The sequence below is a fragment of the Eschrichtius robustus genome, chromosome 1, assembly GCF_028021215.1.
Source record: "Eschrichtius robustus isolate mEscRob2 chromosome 1, mEscRob2.pri, whole genome shotgun sequence".
NCBI classification, from domain to species: domain Eukaryota; kingdom Metazoa; phylum Chordata; class Mammalia; order Artiodactyla; family Eschrichtiidae; genus Eschrichtius; species Eschrichtius robustus.
In genome coordinates this window covers 80,899,117-80,916,092 of record NC_090824.1, presented here as the reverse complement: position 1 = coordinate 80,916,092, position 16,976 = coordinate 80,899,117, and the positions used below count along the sequence as shown (strand labels likewise).

At 41.0% G+C, this 16,976-nt stretch overlaps 1 protein-coding gene across 1 annotated transcript in view; it reads right to left on the bottom strand.

The window, feature by feature from the left end:
• Positions 1 to 16,313, bottom strand: part of AVEN (apoptosis and caspase activation inhibitor) — a 185,136-nt gene extending 168,823 nt beyond the window's left edge. Inside the window, exon 1 of the mRNA XM_068548749.1 lies at positions 15,911 to 16,313. Within this exon, the coding sequence (XP_068404850.1) occupies positions 15,911 to 16,156 (246 nt within the window). The 5' untranslated portion in view covers positions 16,157 to 16,313. The remainder of the gene's footprint in view (positions 1 to 15,910) is intronic.
• Positions 16,314 to 16,976: the final 663 nt, after the last annotated feature.

The window sequence follows — 16,976 nt, the reverse complement described above, 5'->3', positions numbered from 1 at the left end:
TGTGTAGATACAGAGAGGGGCACATGCCAGTTGTAGGTGTGGATAGAACACATACGGTCAGCTCCTGCACTAAAAAAGAAAGGTGCCTCTTTAATTTGTTCTTTTAAACTAAATGTGTATTTAAAGATATACCAGCTTTGGTAGTCGAGAAGTACAATGGCTGTGGCACCAAAAGTCACTATATATATAAACTGCAAATATCAACGCAGTTTCTACAATCCAGAAAATGAAGGAAGTAGCATAAACAAAAGTCCATATATCAGAAGAGACTCAACGCAAAATAAAGAACAACTCCCTAAGTTTGCTGTTTATGCCACAAAATTTATTCTGTAAGTTCTACCTTAACTCTAAGCCATTAATGCTCAAAAATCAATGAAACTATATTGAAATTTCACAAATACGATAATACATACCAGATCTGGAGTTTATACTGCAAAAGTCTGTTTCAGGCAACATTTTCATCTAGAAATACCTACGTTAAGGATAAAATATTAAGCAGCCTATTAAGCTCACACATTTGCTAATTATCCTTGCCTCAATTACCCTTGGCCACGACATACACACCAACAATCAGAGATAAAGCCCACACACCCAAGAGATAAGAAACCCCTTCATTAAAGAAGATTTTCTCCTACAACTTGTCTCTCTGATTCCCACTCTTTTTTCCTCTATGGGTAAGACTGTATGAGTCTAACAAAACAAGGGGAGGAGGAACACAAAAGAGAATCATGAGTGTACATCATTTCTCAGATTTCCAGTCTGGTTTGAAATAATATCAACAATCTAGGAAATAGTCAAAATTGAGGAGTAAAGATTTATAATCGCAGTGAAGAATTTGTTGCTGTTGCTGTTGTTTTAATCTACTCAGCTAAGGTTTGAACCCTCTCGGGTTTGCATGCATTCCATGGTTGTTCAATCAATGACTAAGTATGAAATGAATGTTACTCCCATTTGGAAAAATGTTTGACTGCTTACCCCGCCTGCTGTTCAAGGCTAAAACTGTACTTTGGCTGCTGGTTTCACGTCAGCTGCGAGCAGACACACATTCTGTGCAGCAGGTGATGCCTGGGAGTGGCCTGGAATTTTCTTTTCACTCCTGTTTTGGAGCCGGACAAGGGCACTGGAGTTCATACATCTAGTTCAACCTGCATTTGACAGATGGCTCAATTGTCCTTTATTTGATTAGGCCAAAGAGCACTTATACATTTGCTTTTATCTCTACAATTCACTTCTTATTTAAAAAAAAAATCCTTTAATTTTTGTAAAGAGAAATGAAGCATCACCATTTCAGTCACTTTTAAGCAGTCTGCACTTCCAGAATGTGGACTTACAGAGCAAATCAGAATCTAACACGATTTTTTTTTAAGCTACAGGATGATTTAATTGATTATAAACTTTAATGATGACATTATAAAACCGAGTGGTCTCTTAAAGGTTTTTCACACTTAAATGTTTTATAAGTGAGAGAGAATGAGAATGAATCAATACTTGTTTGCTATAGAGGTCCCAATTTTAGAAAAAGAAACTGAGAAGGGAAGGTAAGTGGGATGCTAAAAGTTTCCCAGTCTTTTTAATACCACATATCACAGCAGCCCACTTAGAACCCCTTATGTTTAAGGAACTAGAAACTGAGGGATAGAAGCATGGCTTTTTACAGCCTAGGGAGAACAGTGTGGTGAAGCCACACACGTAGACCTAGGATACTGGGCGGAAACCGCCATTTCTGTGTCATTTGGTGAAAATCTTAAATTCCCATCTCCACATTTTACTACCCCACATTTGCTATCTCTAAGAGCAATGACATACATATTGAATAAACTAAAAAAAACTTAAGTCAACAGATCTAAGGGATAAACTACAATTCAGTATCGCCTAACCATTTGCTATATTAGAAAAGATATATATGCTTGATAGGAAAGCATGAAAAGTACATAACCCTTCTAGGAGGGGGAAAAAAAAATTCACAATTCATTGTTTTGTTCATTCATAAACAAAAAAACTTGTCTCATCCTAGAAGTTAGAAACCCCAGGTATTCATTCCACCACCAACTACCTCGCTATATCCTTTAAAAGGCCTAAATCCACCCAACTACTCATTTCTTCATCTATAAAACTACACTCAGGGCTTCCCTGGTGGCACAGTGGTTGAGAATCCGCCTGCCAATGCAGGGGACACGGGTTCGATCCCAGGTCAGGGAAGATCCCACATGCTGCGAAGCAACTAAGCCCATGAACCACAACTACTGAGCCTGAGCTCTAGACCCCCATGTGCCGCAACTACTGAGCTCACGTGCCACAACTACTGAAGCCCACACGCCTAGAGCCCATGCTCTGCAACAAGAGAAGCCACCACAATGAGAAGCCCACACACTGCAACGAAGAGTAGCACCCGCTCGCCACTAGAGAAAGCCCACGTGCAGCAACGAAGACTCAGTGCAGCCAAAAATAAAATTAATTAATTAATTGATTTTTTTGAAAAAACTACACTTAGCACTGACAGCCTCCTTCACAGGGAGGTTCTGATCATTTAAATGTAAGGATGGCTTTCAGGGCCTACGAAGAAGCAGTTCTAGGTAATTGAACTTAATGTTTAATTTGTTTCTTTACTCATATGAGTAATGCATGTTCACGGCAACAAAATAAAAATTCAACAGTACAGAAAGATATAAAGGAAAATCCTCCTTTTCTCCTATTCTCATTCCCCAAAGGTAACCACTACATATGTTCCTTATACAGCCTTCCATTGCATGCCTATGTATGAATATCTTCTTTTTACACAAATGTAATACTATCCTTAGTTTCCTGAAGTAACTCTTTCCCTTGATATTAGACATTTTCCATATCGACCCCATTCTTTAATAGCTACATGGTATCCCTCTGCATAGACATACCATGATTTACTTAACCAGTCCTTCTTAACAGACATTTAGGAAGTTGTTTCTAGATTTTCCTTATTTTAAACAGTGTTGCAAAGAACAATCATCTATTTACATTTGCTAACTAGTCAGATATATTTGTAAGATAAATTGCTAACATGGAATTGCTGGGTCACGGGCTAAACCCTGATGTCAAATGATTTCATTAATGAGTTGTATCAACTCCCACCAAGAGAAGAGTATCTAAGTGTTGAATATGATCAACACTTTTTCTAAAAACATAGTTTTAAAGGTTCTTTCTGTATATGCTTTCATTAGGAAGTTTATCTGCAAGGAAATTAACATAGTTTTTTTGTTTTTGTTTTTTGGATGCATTGGGTCTTCGTTGCGGCGTGCAGGCTTTCTCTAGTTGTGGCAAGCGGGGGCTACTCTTTGTTGCGGTGCACGAGTTTCTCATTGCGGTGGCTGCTGTTGTTGCAGAGCATGGGATCTAGGTGCGCGGGCTTCAGTAGTTGTGGCATGTGGGCTCAGTAGTTGTGGCGCACGGGCTTAGTTGCTCCACAGCATGTGGGATCTTCCTGGACCAGGGATTGAACCCACGTCCCCTGCAATGGCAGGCGAATTCTTAACCACTGCACCACCAGGGAAGTCCCTAACATAGATTTTTAAATATTTGTAAGCAACCTAATTTATGTTTCCACCATCTCTATGAAGCAAATAAAGAACCTATAATTTCTACTTGGCAAAAGAAACAAAAGTAACAATAATAATAAAATTAAGGCACAAGAAATGCTCTGTCCTAGGTTAGTCCTGACCTAATTTTACAGCATAAAGTAACACTACTAAAAAGCTAGTAACTTTAATTATTACCTGCTAGGTAAAAAAAAAAATTTTTTTTCTCCAATCCCGTTATTCTATACATAGAACTAACACAGCACATTTTTATAAATAAATTCTAGTTTAAATTTAACAAACATGTACTCTTGTCAATTCATTAGTAACAGAATAGGAAATAGTTAAGAAAAAACAGAAAAGTAAACACAAATTTCTTATGGACTCTAACATTTCAAATATAATTTAAAATATACAGAACCATATAAATCAGACAGCTTTAAAAAAAAACTTTTCTATTTAATAATTGACCAAAAAAATGGCAAAGATAAAAGTGGCAAGGACTCCAAAGTATAGACGAAATAAGAATCAAGTTTGAATAATATATACAATAAATGAGTTTAAAACACAAATAGAAAAAAAAAAGTGAAAAGGGGCGCTATACATATAAGACCTCTGGATACCATAATTCCTGTTTTATTCTCACAGTCTAAAAAATCTGTGGTTTGCATTACACTGTAAAGTTTAAAAGATTTAGAACAAGGAAAATATAAAATCCAATGTGATTTAAAACTCTTGTGTAGATCTGGCCCTTGGGAGAGCAATAACTTTTTAGTTACTGAGCTCTCAACCACCAAAGAAAGGGTACTTCAAATAGCGTAACAAAGGCAAATGAAACATAAAGGTTTCCCCTGACCTGAATTCCCAAAACGGCACTGTCTAAAAACACACTCTCTAGGTTGCCCCATTTACCTTCTATTGATAAATCCTATCACTCATCTGAACACCACAGTGCTATGTCATGTACAGGCCTTCAAGTAGCTTACAGTTAATGAAGGAGACATACAAGTAAATAACTAACTATAATAAAATGAAGACGAAAAATAAGTGCTCTATTTACAAAGTACCACATTGCTAACTGAGGAAAACTGGAAGCTTCACTAAAGGTGGCATTTGAACTAGCATGTGAAGATGAATAAGATTTTGAAAACCAGAGAGTAGGAGAAATGTAATCTATCAGTCAAAGTTTGGGTTGCAAACTATAGAAATCAATTCTGGCAAACTTGGTCAGCAAAGGAATTTACTAAAAGAATTTCAAGTAGCTTGTAAAATAGATGAGAAGTCTAGAGGCTGGGGAAAAAAACAAAACAAAAAACCCAAGCAGGAAATGAGCAAATGAGAACTCAGTCACCTAACAGAAATAGTGAGGATGCCATGATTATTGCTATAGCGAATAATCTCTAATTATCCTACATCTATACGTCATTGCCTCAAGGTTCAAAGCCTAATAAAGGACATTATTGGGTCAACTGGAAAAAATCTCAATAAAGTTAGATGATAGTATTGTATCAGTTTAGTTTCCTGATTTTAATAATTGTGCAATAGTTATGTACGAGATTTCCTTGCTTTTAGAAAATACAGGGCTTCCCTGGTGGCGCAGTGGTTAGGATTCCGCCTGCCAATGCAGGGGACACGGGTTCGAGCCCTGGTCCGGGAAGATCCCACATGCCGCAGAGCAACTAAGCCCGTGCGCCACAATGCCTGAGCCTGCGCTCTAGAGCCCACGAGCCACAACCACTGAAGCCTGCATGTCTAGAGCCCGAGCTCCGCAACAAGAGAAGCCACCGCAATGAGAAGCCCGCATACCGCAACAAAGAGTAGCCCTCACTCACCGCAACTAGAGAAGGCCGGCGAGCAGCAACAAAAACCCCACGCCGCCAAAAATAAATAAATAAATAAATTTTTTTTTTTAAAAGAAAATACATACTGCAGTGTTTAGGGGTAAAGGGACATCATGTCTACCATTTACTCTTAGATTCAAAAAAAAATCTTTAAGAAAAAACAAAATAGTAGGTGCTTTGTGTCCACCTAGAGGGGTGGGATAGGGAGGTGACTTTTCTGGAAGCTCTGTGAAAAGCTCCATTCTCAGATCTTGCTCTTATTTATTTTTGGCTGCGTTGGGTCTTCATTGCTGCACGCGGACTTTCTCTAGTTGCGGTGAGCAGGGGTTTCTCTTGTTGCAGAGCAAGGGCTCTAGGCGTGTGGGCTCAGTAGTTGTGGCTCGGAGGCTCAGTAGTTGTGACACATGCAGCATGCAGGATCTTCCCAGACCAGGGCTCAAACCCATGTCCCATGCATTGGCAGGCAGATTCTTAACCACTGAGCCACCAGGGAAGCCCTCAGATCTTGTTTTTATTTGAGCCGACTTAGAACTCACCCTGGGTAAACAGTCATATGACCAGGAAGTTTGTAAAAAAGAAAAAAATCAGCAGCAAAAGTTTAAAATCATAGCCACTTGAGGCAGTGATACCAGGTGGACTCAAAAGAGGCTGAAACTTATAAGGTAAAACTGGAGAATGAGATGCCCAAGAGGGCATTGTAAAGCTTTGACATATTCCTGAGAATCTAGGAGGCCATGCACATGTGCAAAGCTGTGGGCATGCCCAGGAAAGATCTGAGAAGGCCCTAATCTTTTACCTCAGGCCGACCTTGAGGCTCTACACAAGCAGGAAGTGAACGTTAAGGCAGAGCTGTAAATTTCCTGATAGAGCGTTGAAAACATACCCAAAAACACACGCACAGAGCCTCTCAGTAAAGGCTGGGAGACTTACTGCTTCAAAGCTTTTAAGGAAATTCTAAATGAAAAAAGATAATACCTTATTCCATAAGTAATACAAATTCTAAATATTCTATACATCTGTAAGTTCCTGTGTGTGACTAAGTGTAGTTTTGCATTTGACCTGCATACTCTAAGAAGATTGAGACTCTGCATGCGGGAGGACAGCAGCATGACTGTAGATAAAAGAACCACCTTTGACTGTGTTCATCTAATTTCAATCTTTACAACTTTGTAAGGTAGACACTCTTAGTCACCCTTTACAGGTAAGGGAACTGAGTTTCAGAAAGCTTATGCAACTTTCCTGAGTTTTTACAACTAGTAAGTAGGGGTTTGGAAGGTAGGTTTCTAACCAGTTGGCTACACTGCAGAACACGCATCACTGACCACTATGTGATACAGTCCCTGAAAGAAAAATGAAAAAACAGAAAACAAAAAACCTGGGCGGGGGCTGGGGGGAGGAGAGAAAGGAAGGAAGAGAGACAGGCAAAAAGCAGAACTTAGGTAGGTTTTGAGAAGTTATACCCTAACTATTCATTTGTCTATAAAGTCCTGTTATCTACCACCTTGAAACAATAATTCCTATTTGTCCATAATTCTTCAACTCTAATACTTAAGTTTTCAGAGACCCCATCCCGCATGGGATCACCGTGATGCCCCCACCAGCATGGACACCCATCCTCAGGCTTCAACAGCACTTTCCCCTCTCCTCCCTGCCCCCCAGGAAGCCACTCAGGAAACAGATGAGGTGCAAACCTGAAGCTCCCCTCCCTGCCAATTCTGTCTAAAAACCCTCCATTTTAAGTCTACTTCCATATTGTAAAAATGAAAAACCAACTTATCTGCTTAATTTTACCCTCCAATATACATAAAATAATTGCTCTTCAAATAACATTTTCTATTAACCTCTTAATTCAATGATTCTCTTGGCTGTGGAAAAAAAAAATACTTCTTAAAACTTAATAGGTAAACAAGGACCTACTGTATAGCACAGGGAACTCCACTCAATATTCTGTAACAACCTATATGGGGAAAGAATCTGAAAAAGGATATATGTGTATGTATAACTGATCACTTTGCTGTACACCTGAAACTAAGACAACATTGTAAATCAAATATACTCCAATATAAAATAAAAATTAAGAAAAACTTAATAGGAATTGTTCTATAAAATCATAATACTGACATAAAAAAAGAAGCAGCAAACCAAAATACAACCTGGGAGTGGGGTGAAGGACAGTAAGGGAAAATAGGAAGCCAAGCTTTGCCTTTAGAAAAATACTCATTTCTTAATCAAGCTTTGCTCCCAGAGAACTCACAGGTTCTTCAGAAGGACCTGAAGTTTGTGTATCTGTAACAGCAATTAAGCCTTCTTCAGTAGTATAAAATAAGACTAGGCTTTAGTTAGTCCAAGTATTAAACAAAGACATGTTATTTTATCATCAGCATTGTAGTAGAAGAAAAAAAATGAGAGCAAAATATCCTAGTCCTCAATATCATGAATCCAGCTACTGGGATGTGAACTTTAGATTCATAATAGAACCACAGATCCAAATCCATGATTTAAATGAAATTCACACTGCATTAGACTTTGAGAGAGAAGGCTGAGTATTTTACATTTTCCCAAAATGCAGCTGTTAATGGTCCTTTCAAGCCAGAGACTACAGACACCTAAATTTGGTGACTAATTATTTCACAAAATACACATACATTGACAAAATCTCCCAGCGCTAGAAACTTCCCACAGCTAAATACAAAAATGGAGGCGGCTTCCCCGGTGGCGCAGTGGTTGAGAATCTGCCTGCCAGTGCTAGGGGACACGGGTTCGAGCCCGGGTCTGGGAAGATCCCACATGCCGCAGAGCAACTGGGCCCGTGAGCCACAATTACTGAGCCTGCGCGTCTGGAGCCTGTGCTCCGCACCAAGAGAGGCCACGATAGTGAGAGACCCGCGCACCGCAATGAAGAGCGGCCCCTGCTTGCCGCAACTAGAGAAAGCCCTCGCGCAGAAACGAAGACCCAACACAGCCATAAAAAGAAATAAAAATAAATTAAAAAAAAAAAAAGAAATGGAGGGATCACAGCACTGATAATCCAAGAGTATATATGAATTTTGGGTAACAGTCCTGTCATCCAATACTTTGCTTAGGTTAGTATTAAAATTTGTTTGCTATCCCTCAATATAAGTTTGACTTGGTACTAAAGAAATATGGATCAGACGTATTTGTATCGGTCCTTAATAGCAAGAAGAAAAAAGGTGAATTAAATATGTACAATGGGGAATTCATTCTATCAGTCTCTTACAAATTTTTTTAATTTTCATGCTATTTGCACATAGCAGTGATGTGACATGGATGGTAGAAATGGCATCCTTGGGAGTACTGTTCTTTACAGAAATTGTCTTTTAAGTAATTTAAGGCTGACAGACATCAGGTTAGTCAAATTCTAAAAACAGCAGCCTAGCAATATCAGGATCAAACTAAGCATATCAATTTGTATTTCTCCACACCCTTTGACAAAATCCACTCAAAAATGTGATATTATCTATAACAATTATCAATGCACTGCCCCATGAAAACTCTGTAGAAAATATTCAGACCAACAAAGTTGTTGATTATTTCCATCCAAAAGGAAAAAGTATTAAAGAATTTATTCTTGGTACCTCAACACACACACACAAACGGCTCTAACAAAAGAAAAAGAAATTTTAAAGAGAATGAATGTAGTGCCCTAATAAGTTAATCGGTAGCTTCTATAAAATAGAAATAATTGTGTCAGTATGGTCTTTATTTCTCCCTTTGGTATTTCAAAGTGCATCAGGAAACAGCAACATCTGAAGAGAAAACACCGTTACAACCACTTAAATTAATTTCTTAAAAAAGGCTTGTCAGTCATGCTGTGGTGTGGCTAAGACCAAATGACTTCTTACACAGCCTCTCTAGAGGTCACTTGCCCAGTACTGTGAAAGGTAATCACTACTTTTTCTGAAGAAAAAAGGAAAAAGCAGAAATGGCTTACTACGTAATTCCCCAGGAAATGTAGCCTGATGGTGTTGAATTATGAGCTTGCCATTTTCCATCCTAGCAGTAGTTTAAATCAAAGACAGTAACACTACTAAGAATGACAAAAAATTGGAAAATTGGAAACCATACTCTGCACATAGTGTGAAACCCCCCAAAAAAACCCCAGAAAAACAAAAACACTCCAACCTTCTGGGTGAATACATGCAATAAACTATCTTACTAAGGAAAGAAAAAAAAAAAGTATGTGATTTTTTGCTTTTTTTCAATTTAACAGTGAACAAGACAAGCTCCTGTTCTCTAGGACAAAGTAGAAAGTCAAGGGCTAAGGCAGCTCAAATACGGGGCACCGAACTCAGTGAGAGATAGGGTTCAGGTCACGAGGAGATGAGGGGAGATGAGGGGAAATCATCCCTAAGAAGGAGATCCTGAACAGGACCTTCTGACAGTCGTGCAATTAGCAGAGCCTTCACACGTATTGATTTCCTCTTTTCCCTGGTACTACCCTTTTTCACAGGGCTCTACACAGGCTCCTGATAGGAAGGAGAGCTCGTAAATAATGTGATCTCAGCAGGCCTCTGATGGAGTATGCATAGGCCTGGGGGGCGTCATATAGATTTTCCTAAGGGTTTTTGAACAAGCACGTTTTTAAAAGAATGAAGTTCCAGTTCCAGATATTCAATGTCCATACTCTTTCCTAAGAGCAGTCTATCTTAGAAATACAGGACACTTAGCACTTGAGGACGACGCAACCCCTTCTAGGCCATTCTCAGTCTGACTGTGGTGCATTCCCTAAGGCCCAAGCAAAGGGTAATTTGAAATATAGGTGTAGATATTGAGAAAGTACTGAGACCTTTCACAAATCAGTAGTTTCCAATTCCTTGTTTTCAACAAAATTGAAGGAGGACCTAATCTAGTCGTCAGCTGACAGATCATTCAAATGTTTTACAATAATGATTTCAGCATATAATCAGAAAGGTATTCAAAGACTGGAGTGACACTTATATGATGAAACTCCAACCAGTCCCATCTACCAATTTATGAGAACGATGTTTCTCAGTACTTACATCTATAAAAAGAAAAATTAGGAAGAGAATTGACAGTGAATCCTGTCTCATTCAGGCAATAAGTAATATTCATTCATGGATACCCAACTAAACTCATTAGGGAAAAAGATCATTTACAATAAAATTTTACATGTATGTTTAACAACTGCTAATCAAAATACATTGTATATAAATCAATGTGATTTTAATTTAATCTAAAAGAAAAATTTATACCCAAGCCTTAAGGTTACAGAACATTTTTTTAAATCACAAGTTGTTACAAGGAAGCAGAAAGGGTAATCACTAAAAGATTTTCAAGTTCAAAAATATATTACACTGGATCAAGCTCTAAGGGAGATGTGGAATTAAAAAACAAGTTAAAGGGGCTTCCCTGGTGGCGCAGTGGTTGAGAATCTGCCTGTCGATGCAGGTGACACGGGTTCGAGCCCTGGTCTGGGAGGATCCCACATGCCGCGGAGCAACTAGGTCCGTGAGCCACAATTACTGAGCCTGCACGTCTGGAGCCTGTGCTCCGCAACAAGAGAGGCCGCGATGGTGAGAGGCCCGCGCACCGCGATGAAGAGTGGCCCCCGCTTGCCACAACTAGAGAAAGCCCTCGCACAGAAACAAAGACCCAACACAGCCATAAATTAATTAATTAATTAATTGAAAAAAAAAAAAAACAAGTTAAAAAGAATAAGGAATAATGTTTAAGTCTTCTCACTGCTAATATTAATGTGATTCTTAAATGGATGGTGGTGTACAAACTTCCAGTTATAAGATAAATAAGTACTAGGGATGTCATGTAAACATGAGCAATATAATTAACACAGCTGTATGTTACATATGAAAGTTAGAGTAAATCCTGAGTTCCCATCATAAGGAAATTTTTTCTATTTTTTTAAATTTTGCATCTATGAGATGACAGTTGCTCACTAAACTTATTGTGATAATCATTTCATGATGTATGTATACCAAATCATTATGCTGTACACCTTAAACTCATATAGTGCTATACATCATTTATAACTCAAACTGGAAGAAAAAAATAACATCGAGGGACTTCCCTGGTGGCAGTGGTTGAGAATCCGCCTGCCAATACAGGGGACACGGGTTAGAGCCCTGGTCCGGGAAGATCCCACATGCCTCAGAGCAACTAAGCCCGTACGCCACAACTACTGAGCCCTTGTGCCACAACTACTGAAGCCTGTGTGCCTAGAGCCCATGCTCTGCAACAAGAGAAGCCACCACAATAAGCCCATGCACCGCAACAAAGAGTAGTCCCCACTCGCCGCAACTAGAGAAAGCCCGTGCGCAGCCATGAAGACCCAACACAGCCAAAAATTAAAATTAAAAAAAAGAAAACCTTGAAAAGAAAATTTTTAAAAATAATAACATTGAAAAAAGAAAAAGGTTGAAAAATAGATAATGATGGCGAATATTAAATGACTGTAGTATTTAGACTCCATGCATAAGAATGATGTGACACTTCTATTTAAAAAGTCAATACAGAGACTTCCCTGGTGGCGCAGTGGTTAAGAGTCCACCTGCCAATGCAGGGAACACAGGTTCAAGCCCTGGACTGGGAAGATCCCACATGCCGCAGAGCAACTAAGCCCGTACGCCACAACTACTGAAGCCCGCAAGCCACAACTACTGAAGCCTGTGTGCCTAGAGCCCGTGCTCCGCAACAAGAGAAGCACCGCAATGAGAAGCCCGTGCACCGCAACAAAGAGTAGCCTGTGCACCGCAACAAAGAGTAACCCCTGCTCGCCGCAACCAGAGAAAGCCTGCGCACAGCAACGAAGACCCAACGCAGCCAAAAATAAAAATAAATAAATTTTAAATATATATGTATCAATACAGACAATATGCTGGAAATTTTATATTCTGAAGCAATCGGAACCACTGATTTAAATGTTCATTATAAACGTTAAAGTACGACTTCATGTATAATTTATCAAAAAACTTTTAGGCAGACTATAAGCAGGAAGTTTCGAGGATCAGTTGCCTGTGTTGATAGTGAAAATAAGTAAGTGAAACAATGGTCAGTGAGAAAAGCAGACCTCAAACGGTATACATTAGCAAGGATAAGGATGCCAAAGTAGTTACAGGGTTGGAGCGGCAGTTTGCAGCTGCAGGAGAGAGGGCCAATTCTGTGGATTACCAAAAGCTAATCTCAAAGCAATTTTCTTTTGGGACACTTAAGCACGTTCAGCTTCTAACCAAATTTGTTTCAGGCTTTCTGAAAATAGGAGCAATGCAGTTTAGAGGCTGTCATTTGAGTTTGAGCTTTAATAGGCTCTCAATCTCTAGTTGGCTGACAAGATGCAGGTGACTCCTTTCAGCGACAACGAAAGAGCAGGTACCTTTGACTGTCAGCAACTTTGATTTGCCATTGTTTCTTCTTCCCGGTTCACACTAAGCTTGAACATCAGAGATTTCCCTTTTACTAAGTAAAATAGTAGCAATGAAAATGTCAAAGGCATCTCATATTAATGACTACTCAGGCAAAGGCATTATATTATTGTTTGCAAAGCAAAAGTTTCATCAAAAAAAAAAAAAAAGCCTCCAAGGCTACTCTCCTTAATGCAGCCATAAACAACTACCTTATCTTTTAATGGACATAAGTAATTAAAAAATGAATAAGAGCAGCTGACACCTTAACATGGAGCAAGAAAGCAAAGATCTGACACCCACAATAATTGAATATGGTATCTGTATTACCTTAAAACCTTATAATCATATCAAAACATCAGGAAAACAGGTATGTGAAAAGGATCACTCAAGTCCTCCATATATCCGCTCTTCAAATCTCAAAATCACTCCAGATGCAGTTTGGGGTGGTAGTTAAAAGATTCAGCTGTAGAGCTGAAATGCCTGGGTTGAACTCAGACTCCTTAATTTGGTGGTTGAGTGATATTGGGTAAATCACCCAACCTCTCCTAACTGTGAGTAATCTAACTGTGCCTCAGTTTTCTCATCTCATACTAAGTGCTCAACAAATGTAAGTTACTATTAATATTACACGGAAGAAAAAAATTTCCAAGGACTGCCAATAGGCCCTGACTTCCTCTCTGTTAACAGTTCATCAAAAATATTAATATTAAGCAAATCCTAGTATTGGGGTTTTTTTTTAAGTTAATGATTGCACTAAGTACAATATTACACCTAGTGGGTATTCAATGAAGATAATTAGCCTTATGACATGCTTACCCAAACTCCATAGGCTTGGGGTTCATACCATCTATAGAGGAAATGATTTAAGAGCAAGAGACTAGCAGATGCAATGTACTCAACTAAGTTACCTTGGAGCATTACATATCAAGAAGTTGTTTTGTTTAGTTTTATTTTGTCCTATTTTCCACTTATAAGCCATGTATCCGTAGTAGTCTAAAACAGTAGCAAAGGGAATCGACAGTATTCAATTCTGGAGTTAGGTACCTGGTCTTTACACAGCTAAAACTCTACTGTGAACTTTATTTCTTTCTAATCATTTCAATTAATCTCCATTTGGGGCACAAATGCACCATAGGATATGAGAACAAGGAGGCCTCAGGCACCTTAATCAACCTTGTCCCATTTAGTCTTCAGGCACCAAGAATGGTACTCTTAGCAAGCCTAAATAGGAAGAGCACTTCAGAATCTGAAACGTGGAAGTGACCTTACAGGCCACCAACCCAAACCAAAATGAAGGAATAATCTTTCCAGCCTCTCTTCATCCACCTCTGCCTGAAAATATGATGGTGGTGGTAACAGTGGCTGCAGCTATGCCCCCAGGCACTGTGCGAAGCATCTACATTCACTGACACACTGAATCATTAAACTGTGAAGTGAGAAAATCCTATAAGAAAACACAAGATGGAATTTTTCAGACCATTCTAAAAAAGGATAAAAGCCTAAAGTTTTAATACAATGGTTACAATATTAGCATAAATCAAAAAATACATTATTCATCTCTAAATGATACACCATCATTTCATTCAATTTAGTTCAACAGAGACCAAATACCAAAGGTACCATTACTACAATTACTGTTAAAACATGATCCCTGCAACCAAGGAGTGTCCCCTTTATTCTCAGTAAGGCAGTGACTGGTTCACAAAAATATAAGAGATAAAACACAGTCGAGTCAAGCCAGCTCTGCCACTGCCTACAACAGCTTAAGCAAGTCAGTTAACCTATAAAAATGAAGATTTTATACATATAAAGTATATATATAACAAATTTGTTATCAAGTTGTTTAAACAACTTTCAAGTTGCTAAAAAAATTAAGTTGTAATAAAGTTATATAGGTAAATACCGTTGTTATAAAAACACGAGGTGATCTATAATGTGCACTAGACTGGTCAGTTTCCTTCATTTCCTGGTGAGCTGACTCTGAGAATTTCTTCATTCCTCTCTCAAATTTTACTTGTCACCTGCCTTAATCCTAACAAGGTTAAATATGGCACACTTAAGTTTTGCATTTTTTCCCAACTCCATTTTTGTACACAACTCCTATCTTTAGGGACATCCTACCTACTATGCCCTTAAGATATTACAAATGTCAATACTTCAGTAATAGGAAATTTAACTCAACCCAAAACTATAATAATTTTTTAATCTATGCACATGGGAATTCAAAATATACAGACAGTTTTGTACTACAAATGTTAAAATAACAGAACAGCTCATAAAGACAGTAATTTAACTCCTGTAGCTAGGGTATCAGTAGAGTAAAAGATTGCCCCCAAACCATTCCCTGCTCCAAGCTGTAAGACACTTTCAATTACAAATGCATGAATATGGCCGATTATATTCCTAGTAAAATTGAGACCTGACTGCTGAAACATTTACAGATTGAAAATTCAAATAGACGAAGGCCACCGACCCCTGATTCCTACACATATACAATGAAAGAGAACTATGCTATTAAAAAAAAAAAAAGAGAACTGTGCATCTGATCCCGCCCCCAAATACCATCCAGTCCAGCTCGTCGGGGTCATTCTTTCACTCCATGAACATTTATTATGTGCCTACTGTGTGCCACGCATTGCACAGGCAGTGAACAAAACTGACCCCCAAATCCCTTCCTTCTTAATAACAGGAATGTCTCCCTGGGAGGTTAGGCACTGGGAGACCAAGCCCTGGTTGTCCCCACCCCAAAAGGGTTAATCACACTGACACCCGCACCCAAACGGCCCCCTAGACTTGCGGACACAGAGCCGCGGCCGCTGGGTTCTTTAATAATTGGGCCAAGACTTCTTGGGCAGGCTGGGGAAGCCCATGGCCTTGACCCTCCAGGGCACCCCAGCAGACAGGGAGCAAGGGACGCACACCCACCCCCCGCGCCACGTGCACACCCCGCGCCCCCGCCGCCCTCCGCCCGTCCTGCGCAGGCGCTGCCGCCGTCTGGCTCGCGCGTGCCCTGCACGGCGCTCGCGGCTTCTGACTCGGGGCCCGGACCCCCCACCAGCCCCGGTCCCACGAGGCCGCGACCCCGACCCCGGCCAGGACCCCACCGGCCATCGCCTCTTACCGGCGCACTGGGCCCGGCGCCCCGGCCTCCTGCCTCTCGGTGGCCGCCTCGCGGACCTCTTCCTCCTCGGCCTCCGCGGCTGCCCCGGAAGCCCCTGCCGCGGCCCCGGCGGCCGCCTCTATCCCCGCCGCCGCCTCTCGCCACCGCCGCCGGGGCGCCGGCCCGCTCGCGGTCGCCATTCCCGCTAGGCCAGCCGCGGCCGGGTCGGCGTCCTCGGCCGCCCCGAGCTCCTCGCTCCGCCTGCATCTGGCCACCGACGGCGGTGCTGAACGCGTGGGAGCCGGGCCGCCGCGGAGACGCCCTTGCCCCACCGGAAACGGGCCGCACGGAGGAGCCGCGACCGACGGGCCCCCGGTGACAGCGAGCGCGGCGTGCGGGGCCGGGTATGGAAGCTGGCCGCGGCGGGGGCGGGGCGGGGCGGGGGCGGGGCGGCCGGCCCCGGGCCTGGCAGGTGGGGCCGGAACCTGGTCTCCGGCAAGGCCGGGGGTTCCGAGGAAAGGGCTGACCAGTAGAAGCTGCAAGTGGGAGGGGTGTTTTCTGGGGGAAGGGCCGTAGTAAGTAAAAGGATGGGTTATGAAATAAAGTTTATATAATATGAACTCGTTTTTTAATTAAAAGAAGAAAGACATACTGATACGGTGTATTTGCCTAAGAAAAGGTCTTAAAAAGTATATACCAAAACATTAGTGTTACCGAGTCCAAGCTCCTGCTGCGCGCTGCAGGACAGGCCAGTGAATCCGAGAGATGACTGGTTGGGGCAAGGAGTAACGACTTACCTGGAGAGACAGCAAACCGAGAAGATGGTGGACTCCTGACCCCAAGGAACCAGCTGCCTGCGTTGGCATTCCGGCTTCTTTTATACTAAAACGGGAGAGAGCAAAGTCAAACATGTCCGGGTTCTGGTCAGCCTCCTCTTCCTCCTTGCAGTCATTCACAGGTGGGCCTGGTCAGGATGTTTCTTGTGAGCTAAAAGAAAAGGTATTCTAGCTTAATGCTCACTACCTGGGAGGCAGGGTTCCCAGAGATGGGCCATTATGTATAATTGAAGCTTACAGGCAACAGCCCT